Source organism: Pezoporus flaviventris, unplaced genomic scaffold (genome assembly GCF_033815535.1).
Source record: "Pezoporus flaviventris isolate CSIRO_AGI_PZ_B2104156 unplaced genomic scaffold, CSIRO_AGI_Pfla_v1 ptg000025l, whole genome shotgun sequence".
Lineage (NCBI taxonomy): Eukaryota > Metazoa > Chordata > Aves > Psittaciformes > Psittacidae > Pezoporus > Pezoporus flaviventris.
This window is the reverse complement of record NW_026892573.1, coordinates 17,878,482-17,893,107: the sequence shown is the minus strand read 5'-3', so window position 1 is coordinate 17,893,107 and position 14,626 is coordinate 17,878,482. Positions and strand designations below refer to the sequence as shown.

Here is a 14,626-nt window from a genome sequence, read left to right as displayed (position 1 = left end):
CCATTTTCAGTCTCTTGGATTATATTTCATAGTTTTTTTATTCCTCTGATCTTAATACTAAAATTCCTAACAGAAGGAAGCATTAAATCTAGAAGCTGGATAATCTCTGCCATGAATAACCAATGTGTCAGTTGCATGTGTTACCTAAACCTGGTTTGAGATGGGAAATTTCACAAATGTTTTTATAACAATGACTGTTTCCTGATGGGAGGAAAGAAGCTAAGATGGATAATGATAGAACATAGAATGCCAAAGGGCACTCCAAGAAGACCATCAAAGCCAACCCAGATGACTTAGACAATTCCATTTATCTCAGGTGAACACTATTTTAGAATTAAGGAATCTAAAACATGGATTAAAAGCGTTCACAGGTATGACTTGATCTCCAAAACTTTTGTTGTTGTTGTTGTTATTAGAAAAGCATTTTATTTTGGTTTTATGTTTTAGTAGAGGCAGTTCAGCAAATTTCTCTGACAGAAGACCCTGTGCATGGACAGTTCCCACAGAGGATGACATGGAAGCTTAGGGGAATGGTGGGGGCAGGACTGGACAACCATGGCCCAAAAGATTCCAGGCAGATTCCTGTACTTAGGGCTATTGCTATATGTATTTGTTATGTTCTATGTAAAAAAATGCATATGGTTTATAGTGAGTAAGTTTCAAAAAATAAAATCACTAGAGAGGACTGAAAACTGCCAGATATTAATAGATAAGAAGAGGGAAACTTTTAGGAAAGTGCCTCTATCTAGAAGGTAGATATTGTTTACTTAACAGTGAACAAAAGCAAGCACTTTGTGACATCTAATTTACTGATATACAACCAAACTGACAAGCTGAAACACTGTTGTGGTTTAAACCCAACTGGCAACTAAGTACCATGGTGGAGGATCCACAATTTCACATTCATGTCAAAACTGCTTTGCTAGTCTTAAGAGACATAAGTTTCTGCCTAGTAGCTACAAACAGGTAGACAGAAAACAGATACTTTATGATTCTGTTTTTTTTATTTTACTATAGTATTAACAGGCATTGCACCAGTGCCTAAAATATCCAGTAACAGAGCAGGGGCCTACCATATCAGTGACCATACAAAACCTAAATAAAGACACAGCCCATAATATAAACAGCTAAAAATACATTTAGTTGATCTTCACTTCTTGAAGTCTTCATGCTTTGTCAGATTAATTGTCCAAAACTCTGAAATCCTGATCTGTAATTTGTATTTAATTTTATGCAATTCCCTTTTTATTTAGATGAGATTCATGTATACTATTCCAGAAACATCTACAAATCTGTCTGAATTATGCAAGACAGACATTGAACTGTTACTTGACTGCTTTGTCAAGTCAACTTTGTATGCACAATACTTCGTGAATAGAAGCAATTTCACTTTACTCAGGACCTAAGCCAGCTTAAAGCAAGCCACTTCCAGTGAGATTTACAGTGAGCCTTTGCTATAGAGTGGGATGAAGAAAAACAGAAAACAGGTGGTCATCTACAGAAAGTGAGTTTCTGTTGACAATAAATTATCAGATTTTTTCCAATACTTTATTTTCCTGACAGTCAGACAGTCACAAACTATAGACACAGAAATGTTTGCAAAGCACCGGGACAAATCTTGGAAAACATGAAATACACCACTAGTGTTTCAGTGATTTGTCATATTCCATCTGATAACTTACAATAGGATAGTCAACATCCATTCCTCTTGACCTCAAGTTTTAAGTAAGTTTTATTTTTCTTATCATTACAGTAAAGAGAGAAACTAGTCATAGCTGCAGGAATCTTAACATAGTTTGTTTTATAACACTTCTGGAGCCTCTCTTCACATTCATATAATTTTAAACTACCTACCTTCTGCATTAAGATGCATGGTTTCCAGAGGTCCAATAAATGCATATCGCATTCCCAATCCATCTGACATCACAAGGTCTAGATCAGCAGGAGATATTACTCCTTCCTAAGTAGCAAAAGTAGAACAGGAAGGAAGATTTGTGAATGTTTGGTTTTACTGCAAAACTGCCCACTTTTTATGACTTAAGAAGTCATAAAAATTGAAGCTAGAAATAGCATTTAGCTTGCAAACAGAAACACAACTGTTTGCCAGAAATGTACCTCTATTATGCAAGCCTTCCTATGGTTCAGTACACTTATTTTCATACCCAAGATTGCTTTCATTCAAAACCTAAATATACTTTGATATATTTTGACAGTATCTTATTTTTAAATTTATAAATTAATGCACATTTTCATACAATTTGTACTATTTGTACACCCTAGTTTGCCTGATACTTATTACTTACAGTAATTCATGTACTAAAACTATACTGGGCTGTTTACGTTACCCAAGATACCTTTTTTTCCCAGAAACTGAGAATCAAAGAACACAGAGCAAATGTGACACTCTTAATAGCACATGACCAGAAAAGTTAACATAAAAATCCAAGTACTACACCTACCCCTTTAAATATGGGTGTTTTGGCTAAATCTCATTCCACCCTTCATATTCTCTTAGTGCTGGATTTTTGGGCAGAGTCACAACTGGTGGAACGGGAGTGCAGCAGTGGATACTTACTCCTGAGGCCACCTGCAAGAGGCCAACACGTGGACCAAACATGCAAGCAATGCAGCTGCCACTCCCTTCCACAAAACTCACTGAACATTCAACCTACCCAGCCCCAACCTGCCCAGGTTCTTGAGTTCATTGCCAGCTTCACATCTCAGAGCTGGCAGGATGGGGAGCATGCAAAATGAAGCATTTCTCCTGTTAGAAGCTGAGCGCTGCTGTTCCATCCACATGGTAGCACTTAGAAGAAAGCCAACGCCCCCATCAGGTTAGGGCAAGCACACAAAGGCTTGTAAAAAAATGGGTTAGAGTTCATTAGTTACAGTTCATTACCTTAACAGATTTACTTGAGCAGAACATTATTTCTTATACAATTTTTTCTTTTACCTACTAGAAAGATATGAATTAACTAAGCCCTTTTCTAACCATGCTCAGTAGATACAGCTTGGTTTCTAGAACTTCTCATTCCCAGAAACAAAAAACCTCCAAACATTTCCTTCTGGTTAAATAGGTGGAAGAGATGCTAAACTGCTTCTAATTTGTCTTCTCACCCTACTCTGAAGTGCTCTCCTCAGTCAGTGCCTCTTTCTTCACAAGCCTCTTTGAGCTGCAGAATACAAGTATGTCTACTCATCTGCTTCAGAGACATCCTTTTCTGTTGAGTTTTCCTTTCACAGGGCCCTGTCTGAATGCTCCTTCATCTCACAGTGATCAGCTAGAGTTACAGGCATGCAGGACAGCTCTCCTGACCTCTTGTAGGCATTGGCATCTGAGCTAGACATCTAGACTCTCTTTATAATCACCAGGGAGAAAAAAGAAATCAGCATCCTAAAGCAGGCATCTAGAGTAGGTAAGATGAGTTGTGTCCTAAGAGGGCCTAATTCTCCTCACAGACTGAAAAATGAGTAAGGAGCTTGGATGTCAATGTCTACACTGTAGAAAGCCCATCTTAAATGAGCTGAATCCCACTCACAGTGTCTTCTGTATTCATCAACTACATCATCTACTGTCACTTTAAAAGAAAGTTAAGCCAAGGACCAACATAACTTCTACAGCTGGCCACAGACATGAAGTTTCATCATTTGAGGTTTAAATAGAGCCTTTTATAAGTCTCTGCCTCAAGCCCTGATCTGTTAGTAGGCATTGCTCCCATTAAAAATAAGCCTGGCTGAAACCTTTTTGCAGGTGTTTTTTGAACACTATCTTAAAAAGGAAATAATAATGTAATTAAGATCTACACACCGTATATGGAACAAACAGCTCTGGTTACAATTTAGACATAAAAAGTCAGCAATAAGGAATCATTATTTTCTTCAACTTTAAGGCATAGACATGGTAAAGTAACTCATCTAGAGGCAGACAGAAAGGTCTGCATGAAGACAGGACTAAACAAAAACCTCAGACAGCATTCAGATTACAGACCAGCATCAGTGTAACTAAACATAGGCATCATGCATTCTGTGAAAGTTTTTTCCCCTGACATAGCAACACAACTTCTCTGAACATCAGCAAAGTCAACAAAAGTGCTCTTCTGTTGGGAGTGCTCCATCCAGACAATGAGTTGTGCTGGTAAAGCTGTGCTTGATGAGTGATTTTTCTTTTCTCTCCCTGGTTGACATGCATTTGCAGACAAAAGACTAACCACAAGTTCCAGACAAGCATTTGAACCACAGCAGCAGTTAAAAACTGTAAACATAATGTTAAAGAGTTAACAGCATCTTGAAACACTTCAGAATCATTGCAAATTGGTTTTCAAATTAAAAACTGATTTACTTCTTTTGGTATAATACTCCTCAGATTCAGTACTGACATCGGCAGACCAGGTGCCCTCAGAATCATGATATGAATGCTTTACTCTTGGTCATTTGACTACAGCTGTAATTTTATGGTTACAGCTGCTACAAGGCATAAATTGCTGCTACCAGAAGGAAAACATGACAGATCCCTCCATTTGAGGGATGTATTATTCTGAACACCTGAACTCAGTTTCTCCTGGTCACATAAAACCTCTTAAACAAAAGCCTTTTAATTTTTCTCTTCAGAAGTTAAAAACATAAATGCAAAACAAGTTAGACTATCCTCCCCTAGGGAACAACCCTATTCCCACTTAGGTTAAAGAGATCGTAAGTTGGTGGAATGAATCAGCAGGGTGGTGCAAGGTCAATCAAGGTGTCTTCTTCCACAAGGATCTGTGTTTATGCTAATAAGTAAACAAGAGTTACAACCCAGTTTCATTAAGCCTTGAGGTGAAAAGCTTCCCAAGGGCATTTTTCATTCTCTTTATCCTGGGTATCCCTTCTTGTAAGCCTTTCTCTCGAGTACTTGTTAGAAGGAAGAGGAAGCGTGTTATGAGTTCACCAGAAGCTTCACAGCTATGGAATGAAAATATTTTTTTTAAATAAATTCCACCAAAATCCTCGGTGACCCCAATGGTCAGTCAAACTTCAAGATCTAGGCTAGATCAGAATCTTCCACGCTCTTTATGATACCATTTATATACCACAATCTCATTTTCCTGGAGATTTTAATCTCCTGTAATGCCACAGTATTGTCCTAATACTCTTTCAGTATTTTCTAGTACTTCTCACTACACAAGGGACCCTTTTATCTTTTCCAAAGACCTACGGTGGTTCTGAAGTCTCCATCTTTAGGCTTCGACGCAACCTGCTTGGTTTTAATCAACAGTCTTCACATCTTCTGTGAGTCACACCCAGCTTGCAACTTCTGTCACAGACTTGATTTGCAATCATATTAAATGTGACATGGCCCAAAAACAATCTTACCTTTTGTCATACTACCAATTCATCATCATGTTCTCCTACTCACTCCAGTCTATAGAGTTATTTTGGACTCCACTTCCTCCTGGACCACATACTTTTGTCTCCAAATTTGCCACTGCATCCTTTGTATCTCCCAAATCCAGTAATATTTTTCTGATTGTCACTAATAATATGCATTCTCTCTCAGCAGCACTTGTTACACCCTTCTTTTCACTATCACTTAAATCAAATCCCTTCCATCCACGCCTTTTTCCACTCCTGTCATTTTGAGCGTATGACTTTTCTCCTATATCCTTCTACAGGCTGCTTCTCTTTCCATTTCATCATGTTTGAGAAACCTGTTGTCCTACAGACTTCACACTTCCCTATTTTGCTGGCCCCTTAATCTTACTTCTTTCATGGCAACCCCAGTTACTTCACCCTGTAAGAAACACTTGGTATCAACATTATTTTTCTCCCTGGCCCTTTAAATTTCATTTTATTATATCCCTCTTTCATAGGGCACTGTAACTAGACGTTTAACCTGCTACCTTATCTTTGATCTCTTGGAAAGATCCTCTGGATAACACTGTAATAGAATTATTAATAATAAGGAATTTGGAATTCAAAAAGTCTTGCCAGCATTTAAGGACTGCCAAGGTAGTCACCTGAGAAGGGAGAGGTACACAAATTAGGGACTGAAGCCAGTGCACCTGATTGCCATGAAACAAAATAAAATGGACACACAGCGAAACCATGACTGTTTATTTTCCAAAAGATTATAAAAAATCACGGCTGCCCATTCTTCTTGTCTTTTGCAATGACTAAACCTAAAAGAAAATCCACTTTTAAAGAAAAAAAAACCACTAAAATAGTATCAAAAACTTACAGAGAGGAAAATAGAGAATCTTAAGACACTTATATGTGTCCATCATCTGATCCACCACACAAAGTAGTTTTAACAGATTCTTAAAAAGCAGTTGAAACTCCTGAATTAGATCAGGGCAGAAAAACTGTCATGTTCACCTCGCTGTTTCTGCTGCTGTGTTTTATGGCCTCCTTGCAAATTCCAGGTGACATTTAGAAAACCATTTCACAAAGATTCCACTCAGTAATCCACAGTAAACGGACAGTGCTAGATATTCAGAGTAAGGTTTGAGAATTCTGATCTAAAGCATTAGTGAAACTGTTTGGTTGTTATTTTCTGGATGAAGTTAACCAAAGCTTTACATCCAGAACAAGACAAAATCAAGATACTTAACACTCTTTTGCAACATAATCCCAACCTACTATAAAATGTATTGATACTGTTAAATGTAAAAAAGTAATAACATTCAGCAGTGCACAGGGTACTTCCCAGGCAAATAAAGGCAGTAAGTCTCTGCTCTAAGGTGTTATGAAAAAGATCAGATATACCAGTACCGCTGTCAATAAGAGGCATAAGAAAGTAAATAAATGGTAACAGAGAGTAACAGAGAAACCTGTTTATTTTTCCTATTACTGGCTACAGATCATTCTAATGGTTCCAAACTCATAATATCAAAGTTTAGAGTTGAGAAGGGAGGAGGTAAGGATCTTCAACCTCAGCATCTCACAGTACATCTTCTACTCACATCATGATTAGCTTTGCAATACTTCTACCACAGACCTAAGAATTAAAAGCATAAATCATACACTATGTGGTCAAAATCCCAGCCTCCCTGTGTTTGCTCCCAGGGACTCCAGCACCTTCGGGAAAAAAAAATTGTATCCCAATACCTGGGGTTTCTTATTGCTACTTTCATCACTTTGCCCTGAATTATTACACTTCTCTCTCCGTTCCAGCATCCATGCCCACATGCAATTTGAGCACCATGTGGAGTCTCAGCCTGAATGCAACCTGCTGGGAGGGCCTTACCTCAGATTTCTGGTTGTGTTACAGCCTCTCTTTTTCTTAGGTCCACACGGCAGAGGCTCCATGCATCATCCAGCAAGCAGCTGTACCTACCACATTGCTTTCTATACCACCCCATGTTCATGCTTGTTATCAGAGCCCTTCTCCCACCGTATGACCCGTGTCCCATGCCTCACCCATCACACATCTCAACAGCAGTGCTAAAGAGAGAGACTGGTAGGTTGTCAGTTGCCTAGAGCTAAATTTGGGAACTGAAACGTATCCTGCAAGCTCAGTCCATTTGTGATGAAGTTTTCCAGGTAAATGTTGTTAGTACAGCTGTACCTGCATGTCTGTCCCACCACCAATACCTTTTTTAACAGTACATTCTTCTGGAGAAGCTTCCACTATTTTCTTGAATTAACCGTCCATGCAAAGATGTCTGAACCTGGATTTTGATATGAGTATACGTGCACATGTAAGATCACTCCCCTGCCATTACTATAAACACTTTGATACAAAGATGAGAACTTTCAAGCTCGCATTTTAGAGAAGTCCTCAAAAAAACAGATAGTTGTTTACATAAAGGGGCTGATTTAAGATCACTTCAAGTGGCTTCAAATATTTAGAGACTGCTGCTATGGTTCTCTCCTGGTTAACAGAATTTATATCTGGAATATTTACGTCTTTGCTATGTGGCAAAGAACTGATGCACTTCAGTGCAAATACAACAGCCTTCCTGCAACACAACAGATTTTTTTTCTCAAGCACTCACCATGTTAAAATTAAAGAAACCTTGTAACAGAAGCAGGAGCACTGATCAGTTTATGACATCAAACTTCAGGCAAAGATACTTGTTCAGAGCTCTACAACCACTAATAAAACAGCTAAACTAGAAATTACACTTTATTGTTCTGCCTCATTGTACTTTTACAAGAGTCAAAAGAAATACACAATTATTACCATAAAAATACCCCAGTGTTCATAAGTAATCTTGTAAGTGTTATGTTCTGCATCCATGCTGACTTGAATAATACGCACAATTTACATACCTAACAACAAAAGGATTAACAGTGTGGCTGTCTTGGATAATAATACTTTATTAATATGTCTCTCCTGCTAGTATTAGCAGTTCATATCCCCTCTCCATGGCTTCTCAGCCTAAGGAAAATGTTTGTTACCAGAAGAAGCAATGTGAGTAAAACCTGATTTTTAGGAGCCTCTCAAAGACAGATGGGGAGGCTGATATTTTCGAAAATAAGACCTGAAAACTGACTTAGAAATCAGAAGTAGCATTTTTATCAATTTTGAAAGTGGAAAACACCAAAAGAAAATGAGTTGCAATAAAAATTATTAAGTTGGCAGCACAACAGTAGAAACACAGAAACTGCCTCACGTCTACAGCAATTCTCCTCCCATCAAAGGCAGCGCGCAGCCCGAAGTCACACAGCTGAAACTGTACACCTTTGATAGCTGCTATTTGTCCAGATGTTCAGAATTGAAATAAAACCATCAAAGTTGTTACAGTTTAAATGTGTATTTGCCTGAAATGCAGTAAAATTATAAAAAAAACAGAACAACCTGGAAACTTTGATGAAGCACAATGAAAGCAACTTTCATTATCTGTCAGTGCTTCAAGCACTATTTTATTAATATTCACATACCACCACCCATACAAAAACATCCACATAGGTTCATACTAAAGCTTCACCTCAAATCGATACCTCTTTTCCAACAGTAGCCCATGAAGTGTTTTTACACTCTATCCATAACCAAAGTATTTTTACACTCCTTCCATAACTGAAGGCCAAACACAGAGCAATACTTCAATGGTATATACTGCCTCAGCCCCAGCAGTCCAGTCTGTCGTGGTTTAAACCCAGTCAGGTAACTTGTTCACTCACTCCCAGTGAGTGGTGCCGAGCTGACAACAATCAAGGTCCGTGTCCGTCTCCCCCCCCCCCCCGCACCGGGGCTCTCCCCTTCCCCGCTCCCGGAGGAACGGGGAGGAGGATCGAGAGAGTGCAACTCCTACGGGTTGAGACAAGAACAGTCCAGCAACAAATCACCACCGCTACTATCAGCTAAAACAACGACAAGGGAAAATAACAAGGGAAGAGAATACGATACCACCGGCCAAGAAAACGAGTTCCACCCGGAAGCTCCTGTCCTTCCGGGTAACTCCCAGTTACCCCCCACCCCGGGCATGACGTGCTGTGGTATGGAATACCTCCCCGGCTAGCCCGGGTCAGGCGCCCCGTCTCTGCTTCCTCACAGCTTCCCCTCCTCCCTGGCAGAGCATGAGCCTCACAGAGTCCTTGGTCAGGGTAAACATCACTTAGCAACAACCGACAACATCGGCTTCACCAACGCTGTTCTCAAACTAGAAGTCAAAACACAGCACTGCACCAGTTAACACAAAGGAAAAAAACATGACTGCTACTGCTGAACCCAGGACATTATCCACCCCTTATTCCATACCATTCACGTCGTGCTCAGATCCCACATTTTCAATACACCATCGCTCTCCCACATATATACATCCATATACATACAGACCAAGAGGAAAAAAATCATTTTCTTAGTGCATGGACCAATCCCTATAATGCTGCCGAGTCCATTCGGTCCATGATGTTCCAAGTTCATTCTCTGTTGGGATGATGGCTGGAGGGAAGTCAGGGCCAGTCGCTGGTGACCTGGAGACATCTAGTTGATGGGCTATAAAAGCATTACACAGCAGGCAACAGTATACAATTGAGTTCACTGGCTGTTTTCCCCTAAAATCAAATCCCCTTGAGGTATACATCGGACTTCCCCATCTTCCCGCATTACCCACCAAGTATATCCAGGTCCCTGAGCAAAAGCAATCCCACGAGTGGGTTTGCCTTTACCTGAAGCAGGAATAACCCAGACTGTCTTCCCCAGCAAATTCTTCATATGCACCACGGGAACTTTGTCCCCCTCTACAATATGTAAAAGTTCTGACTGGGCTGGGCCAGCCCTGTTGGCAGATCCTCTGGTGTTGACCAACCAGCTGGCCTTTGGTAAATGTGTATCCCAATGCTTGAAAGTTCCCCCACCCATCGCTCTCAGTGTAGTTTTTAACAGCCCATTGTACCGTTCGATTTTCCCAGAGGCTGGTGCATGGTAGGGGATGTGATATACCCACTCAATGCCATGCTCTTTGGCCCAAATATCTATAAGGTTATTCCGGAAATGAGTCCCATTGTCTGATTCAATTCTCTCTGGGGTGCCGTGTCGCCACAAAATCTGTTTCTCAAGGCCCAGGATAGTGTTCCGGGCAGTGGCATGGGGCACAGCGTATGTTTCCAGCCACCCGGTGGTTGCTTCCACCATGGTAAGCACATGGCGCTTGCCTTGGCGGGTTGGTGGCAGTGTGATATAGTCAATCTGCCAGGCCTCCCCATATTTATACTTCAACCATCGTCCTCCATACCAAAGAGGCTTTAACCGCTTGGCTTGTTTAATTGCAGCACATGTTTCACACTCATGAATAACCTGGGCAATAGTGTCCATTGTTAAGTCCACCCCTCGGTCACGGGCCCATCTGTATGTTGCATCTCTGCCCTGATGGCCTGAAGTGTCATGGGCCCACCGGGCCAGAAATAATTCACCTTTATGTTGCCAATCTAAGTCCATCTGAGCCACTTCAATCTTAGCCGCTTTATCCACTTGTTGGTTGTTCTGGTGTTCCTCAGTGGCCCGACTCTTGGGTACATGGGCATCTACATGATGTACCTTCACCACCAGGTTCTGCACCCGGGCAGCAATATCTTTCCACAGTGCAGCAGCCCAGATGGGTTTACCTCTGCGTTGCCAGTTGTTCTGCTTCCATTGCTTCAACCACCCCCACAGGGCATTTGCCACCATCCATGAGTCAGTATAGAGATAAAGTACTGGCCACTTTTCTCGTTCAGCAATGTCCAGGGCCAGCTGGATGGCTTTCACCTCGGCAAATTGACTCGATTCACCCTCTCCTTCAGCAGTTTCTGCAACTTGTCGTCCAGGACTCCATACAGCTGCCTTCCATCTCCGATGCTTTCCCACAATACGGCAAGAGCCATCAGTAAACAAGGCATACTGCTTTTCACTTTCTGACAGTTTATTATATGGTGGGGCCTCTTCAGCACGCACTGCCTCCTCCTCTGGTGACATTCCGAAATCTTTGCCCTCTGGCCAGTCCATGATGACTTCTAGAATGCCTGGACGACTGGGATTTCCTATTCGAGTTCGTTGTGTAATTAGTGCAGCCCATTTACTCCATGTAGCATCAGTTGCATGATGTGTAGAGGAGACCCTGCCTTTGAACATCCAGCCCAGCACGGGCAGCCGGGGTGCCAGGAGGAGCTGTGCTTCAGTGCCAATCACTTCCGAAGCAGCTCGAACCCCTTCATACGCTGCCAGTATCTCTTTCTCAGTTGGGGTATAGCTGGCCTCAGATCCTTTGTATCCCCGACTCCAAAAGCCGAGGGGTCGACCTCGAGTCTCCCCTGGAGCTTTCTGCCAGAGGCTCCAGGTAGGACCGTTCTCCCCAGCTGCAGTGTACAGCACATTTTTTACATCTGGCCCGGTCCGGACTGGTCCAAGGGCTACTGCATGAACTATCTCGCGTTTAATTTGCTCAAAGGCTTGTTGCTGCTCAGGGCCCCATTTAAAATCATTCTTCTTCCGGGTCACATGATAGAGAGGGCTTACAATCGAACTGTAATTTGGGATGTGCATTCTCCAGAACCCCACTGCACCCAAGAAAGCTTGCGTTTCTTTCTTATTAGTTGGTGGAGACATTGCTGTTATCTTGTTGATCACATCTGTGGGGATCTGTCTACGTCCATCTTGCCATTTTATTCCCAAAAACTGAATCTCCTGTGCAGGTCCCTTGACCTTACTCCGTTTTATGGCAAAACTGGCTTTCAGCAGGATTTGGATTATTTTCCTCCCTTTCTCAAAGACTTCTTCCGCTGTATCGCCCCACACAATAATGTCATCAATGTATTGCAGGTGTTCTGGAGCTTGCCCCTGTTCCAGTGCAGTCTGGATCAGTCCATGGCAAATGGTAGGGCTGTGTTTCCACCCCTGGGGCAGTCGGTTCCAAGTGAACTGGACACCCCTCCAAGTAAAAGCAAACTGTGGCCTGCACTCTGCTGCCAAAGGAATGGAGAAAAATGCATTGGCAATATCAATCGTGGCATACCACTTGGCTGCCTTTGACTCTAGTTCATACTGAAGTTCTAGCATGTCCGGTACGGCAGCACTCAATGGTGGTGTGACTTCATTCAGGCCACAATAGTCTACTGTTAGTCTCCATTCTCCATTAGACTTTCGCACTGGCCATATGGGGCTATTGAAGGGTGAGCGGGTCCTGCTGATCACCCCCTGACTCTCCAGTCTACGGATCAGCTGATGGATGGGAATCAGGGAGTCTCGGTTGGTGCGATATTGCCGCCGGTGCACTGTTGTGGTCGCAATTGGCACTTGTTGTTCTTCAACTTTCAGCAACCCCACAGCAGAGGGATCTTCTGAGAGACCAGGCAAGGTGGACAGCTGCTCAATTTCCTCAGTCTCCAAAGCAGCAATACCAAAAGCCCACCGGTACCCTTTTGGGTCTTTGAAGTACCCTCTCTTGAGGTAGTCTATGCCGAGGATGCATGGAGCCTCTGGACCAGTCACAATAGGGTGCTTTTGCCACTCCCTCCCAGTCAGGCTGATTTCAGCCTCCAGCACAGTCAACTCTTGGGATCCTCCTGTTACTCCAGAAATATAGATGGGTTCCACCCCTTGACAGCTTGATGGCATCAGGGTACACTGTGCACCGGTATCTACTAGAGCCTTATACTTCTGTGGGACTGATGTGCCAGGCCATCTGATCCACACAGCCCAGTAAATCCGATTGTCCCCTACCTCCACCTGGCTGGAGGCAGGGCCCCTCTAATGGTCGTCACAGCATTGGACACTTAAGTCGTGTTGAAAGGGATTATTCTTCCTTATCACAGGAGCTGGAGTAAAATCAGCTCTTCCACTCCATCTGGGAAACTGCTCACCAGAGACTGAAGCCGTAGCTCTCATGGGACGATCAGTCTTGGCCCTTGCTCCCCTCTTCAGTTCACTCACCCGTTCCTCCAAAGCTGAAGTAGGTTTTCCATCCCACTTTGTCATGTCTTCTCCGTGATCCAGCAGGTAAAACCATAGGGTACCCCGTGGCGTATATCTTCTGTATCTCCTCTCTTGAATAATAGGACGTCTTTTGTTAATAGCTGAGACGTGTGTTGGTACACGTGAGGAGCTGGATAAATCAGATACATCGTCCCTCAATTTGTCGAGGTCCTGGGACAGTTTTTTCACAGCTGAGATGATGGAAGGAGTGAGATTGTCTTCGAACTCTCGGAGTTTATGAACCATTTCATCCACTGTTAGTGGTACTATGTCATTCCAGGTCACTGTTGCCAATGAATGGGCATATGATGACGGTGCATTCCGTGTAAGTTTTCGCCACATGGGTCGTGTACATTCAACTTCATCTGGATCTATAGGTGTATCCCCGTTATTCGGCTTGATGTGATAGATCATCTCTACGATGGCCGATTCCCTCAGAGACTGGATGCCTTTGTCTATAGTAGTCCACTTGGCCGAACGACTCGTAACATCGTCCTTGTACGGAAACCTTTCTTTCACAGCTGCCAAGAGCCTCCTCCAAAGGCTGAGGGACTTTTTCTCTCTTGCAATTGCTTTGTCAATTCCCCCTTCTCTAGCAAGTGATCCCAGCTGCTTGGCTTCTGTACCTTCTAGTTCGTGACCATCGGCCCCATTGTCCCAGCATCGGAGTAACCAGGTGATGATGTGCTCCCCTGGTTGACGGGTAAAATCTTTTTTCGCATATTCCGCAGCTCGGTTGAGGTTCGAGGTCGAGAAGTTACCTCTTCTTCTTCTTCTTCGTCATGTGATGATGACTCCTGATCAGATTCTGGACCGGGTGGTGAATTCATTGGTTCTTCATCTTGCTTCACCCTTTTTGCCTCCTTTTTGCTTGTTCTCTTGCGTACAGGGGCAACTGATATTGGTACGAATTGGTCCTCTGGTTTGGCTGCAGTGATTATCACTGTGGTTTGAGTAGCGACTGTACTTGTTGCTGGGGGTGGTGTAGCTACCGTGCTTGGAGCTGGGGTAACCGCGCTGTCTGTTGCAGTTGAAGTTTGAGCAGCTGCTGTACTTGCCACTGGGGTAGCTGCGCAGTTCATTGCAGCCAAAGTTTGAGTAGCGACTGTCGCTTTGCCCTCAAATCCGCCGATATTCTTTTCCTTTTGAAGGTGCTGGATAGTGTTGAACAAGGCCCTGTAAGCATAGGCCAAGCCCCAGCACGTTGCCGTGATTTGTCCATCTCTGGTATGGCCAGAATGACCACACACCTCATTT

General features: G+C 42.8%; 1 protein-coding gene across 5 annotated transcripts in view; it reads right to left on the bottom strand.

The window, feature by feature from the left end:
• Positions 1 to 14,626, bottom strand: part of CRYL1 (crystallin lambda 1) — a 68,971-nt gene that overhangs the window by 15,769 nt on the left and 38,576 nt on the right. For all 5 annotated transcript variants that reach the window (XM_061457696.1, XM_061457695.1, XM_061457694.1 and 2 more), the window contains one exon: positions 1,855 to 1,960. In XM_061457696.1, the coding sequence (XP_061313680.1) occupies positions 1,855 to 1,960 (106 nt within the window). The remainder of the gene's footprint in view (positions 1 to 1,854; positions 1,961 to 14,626) is intronic.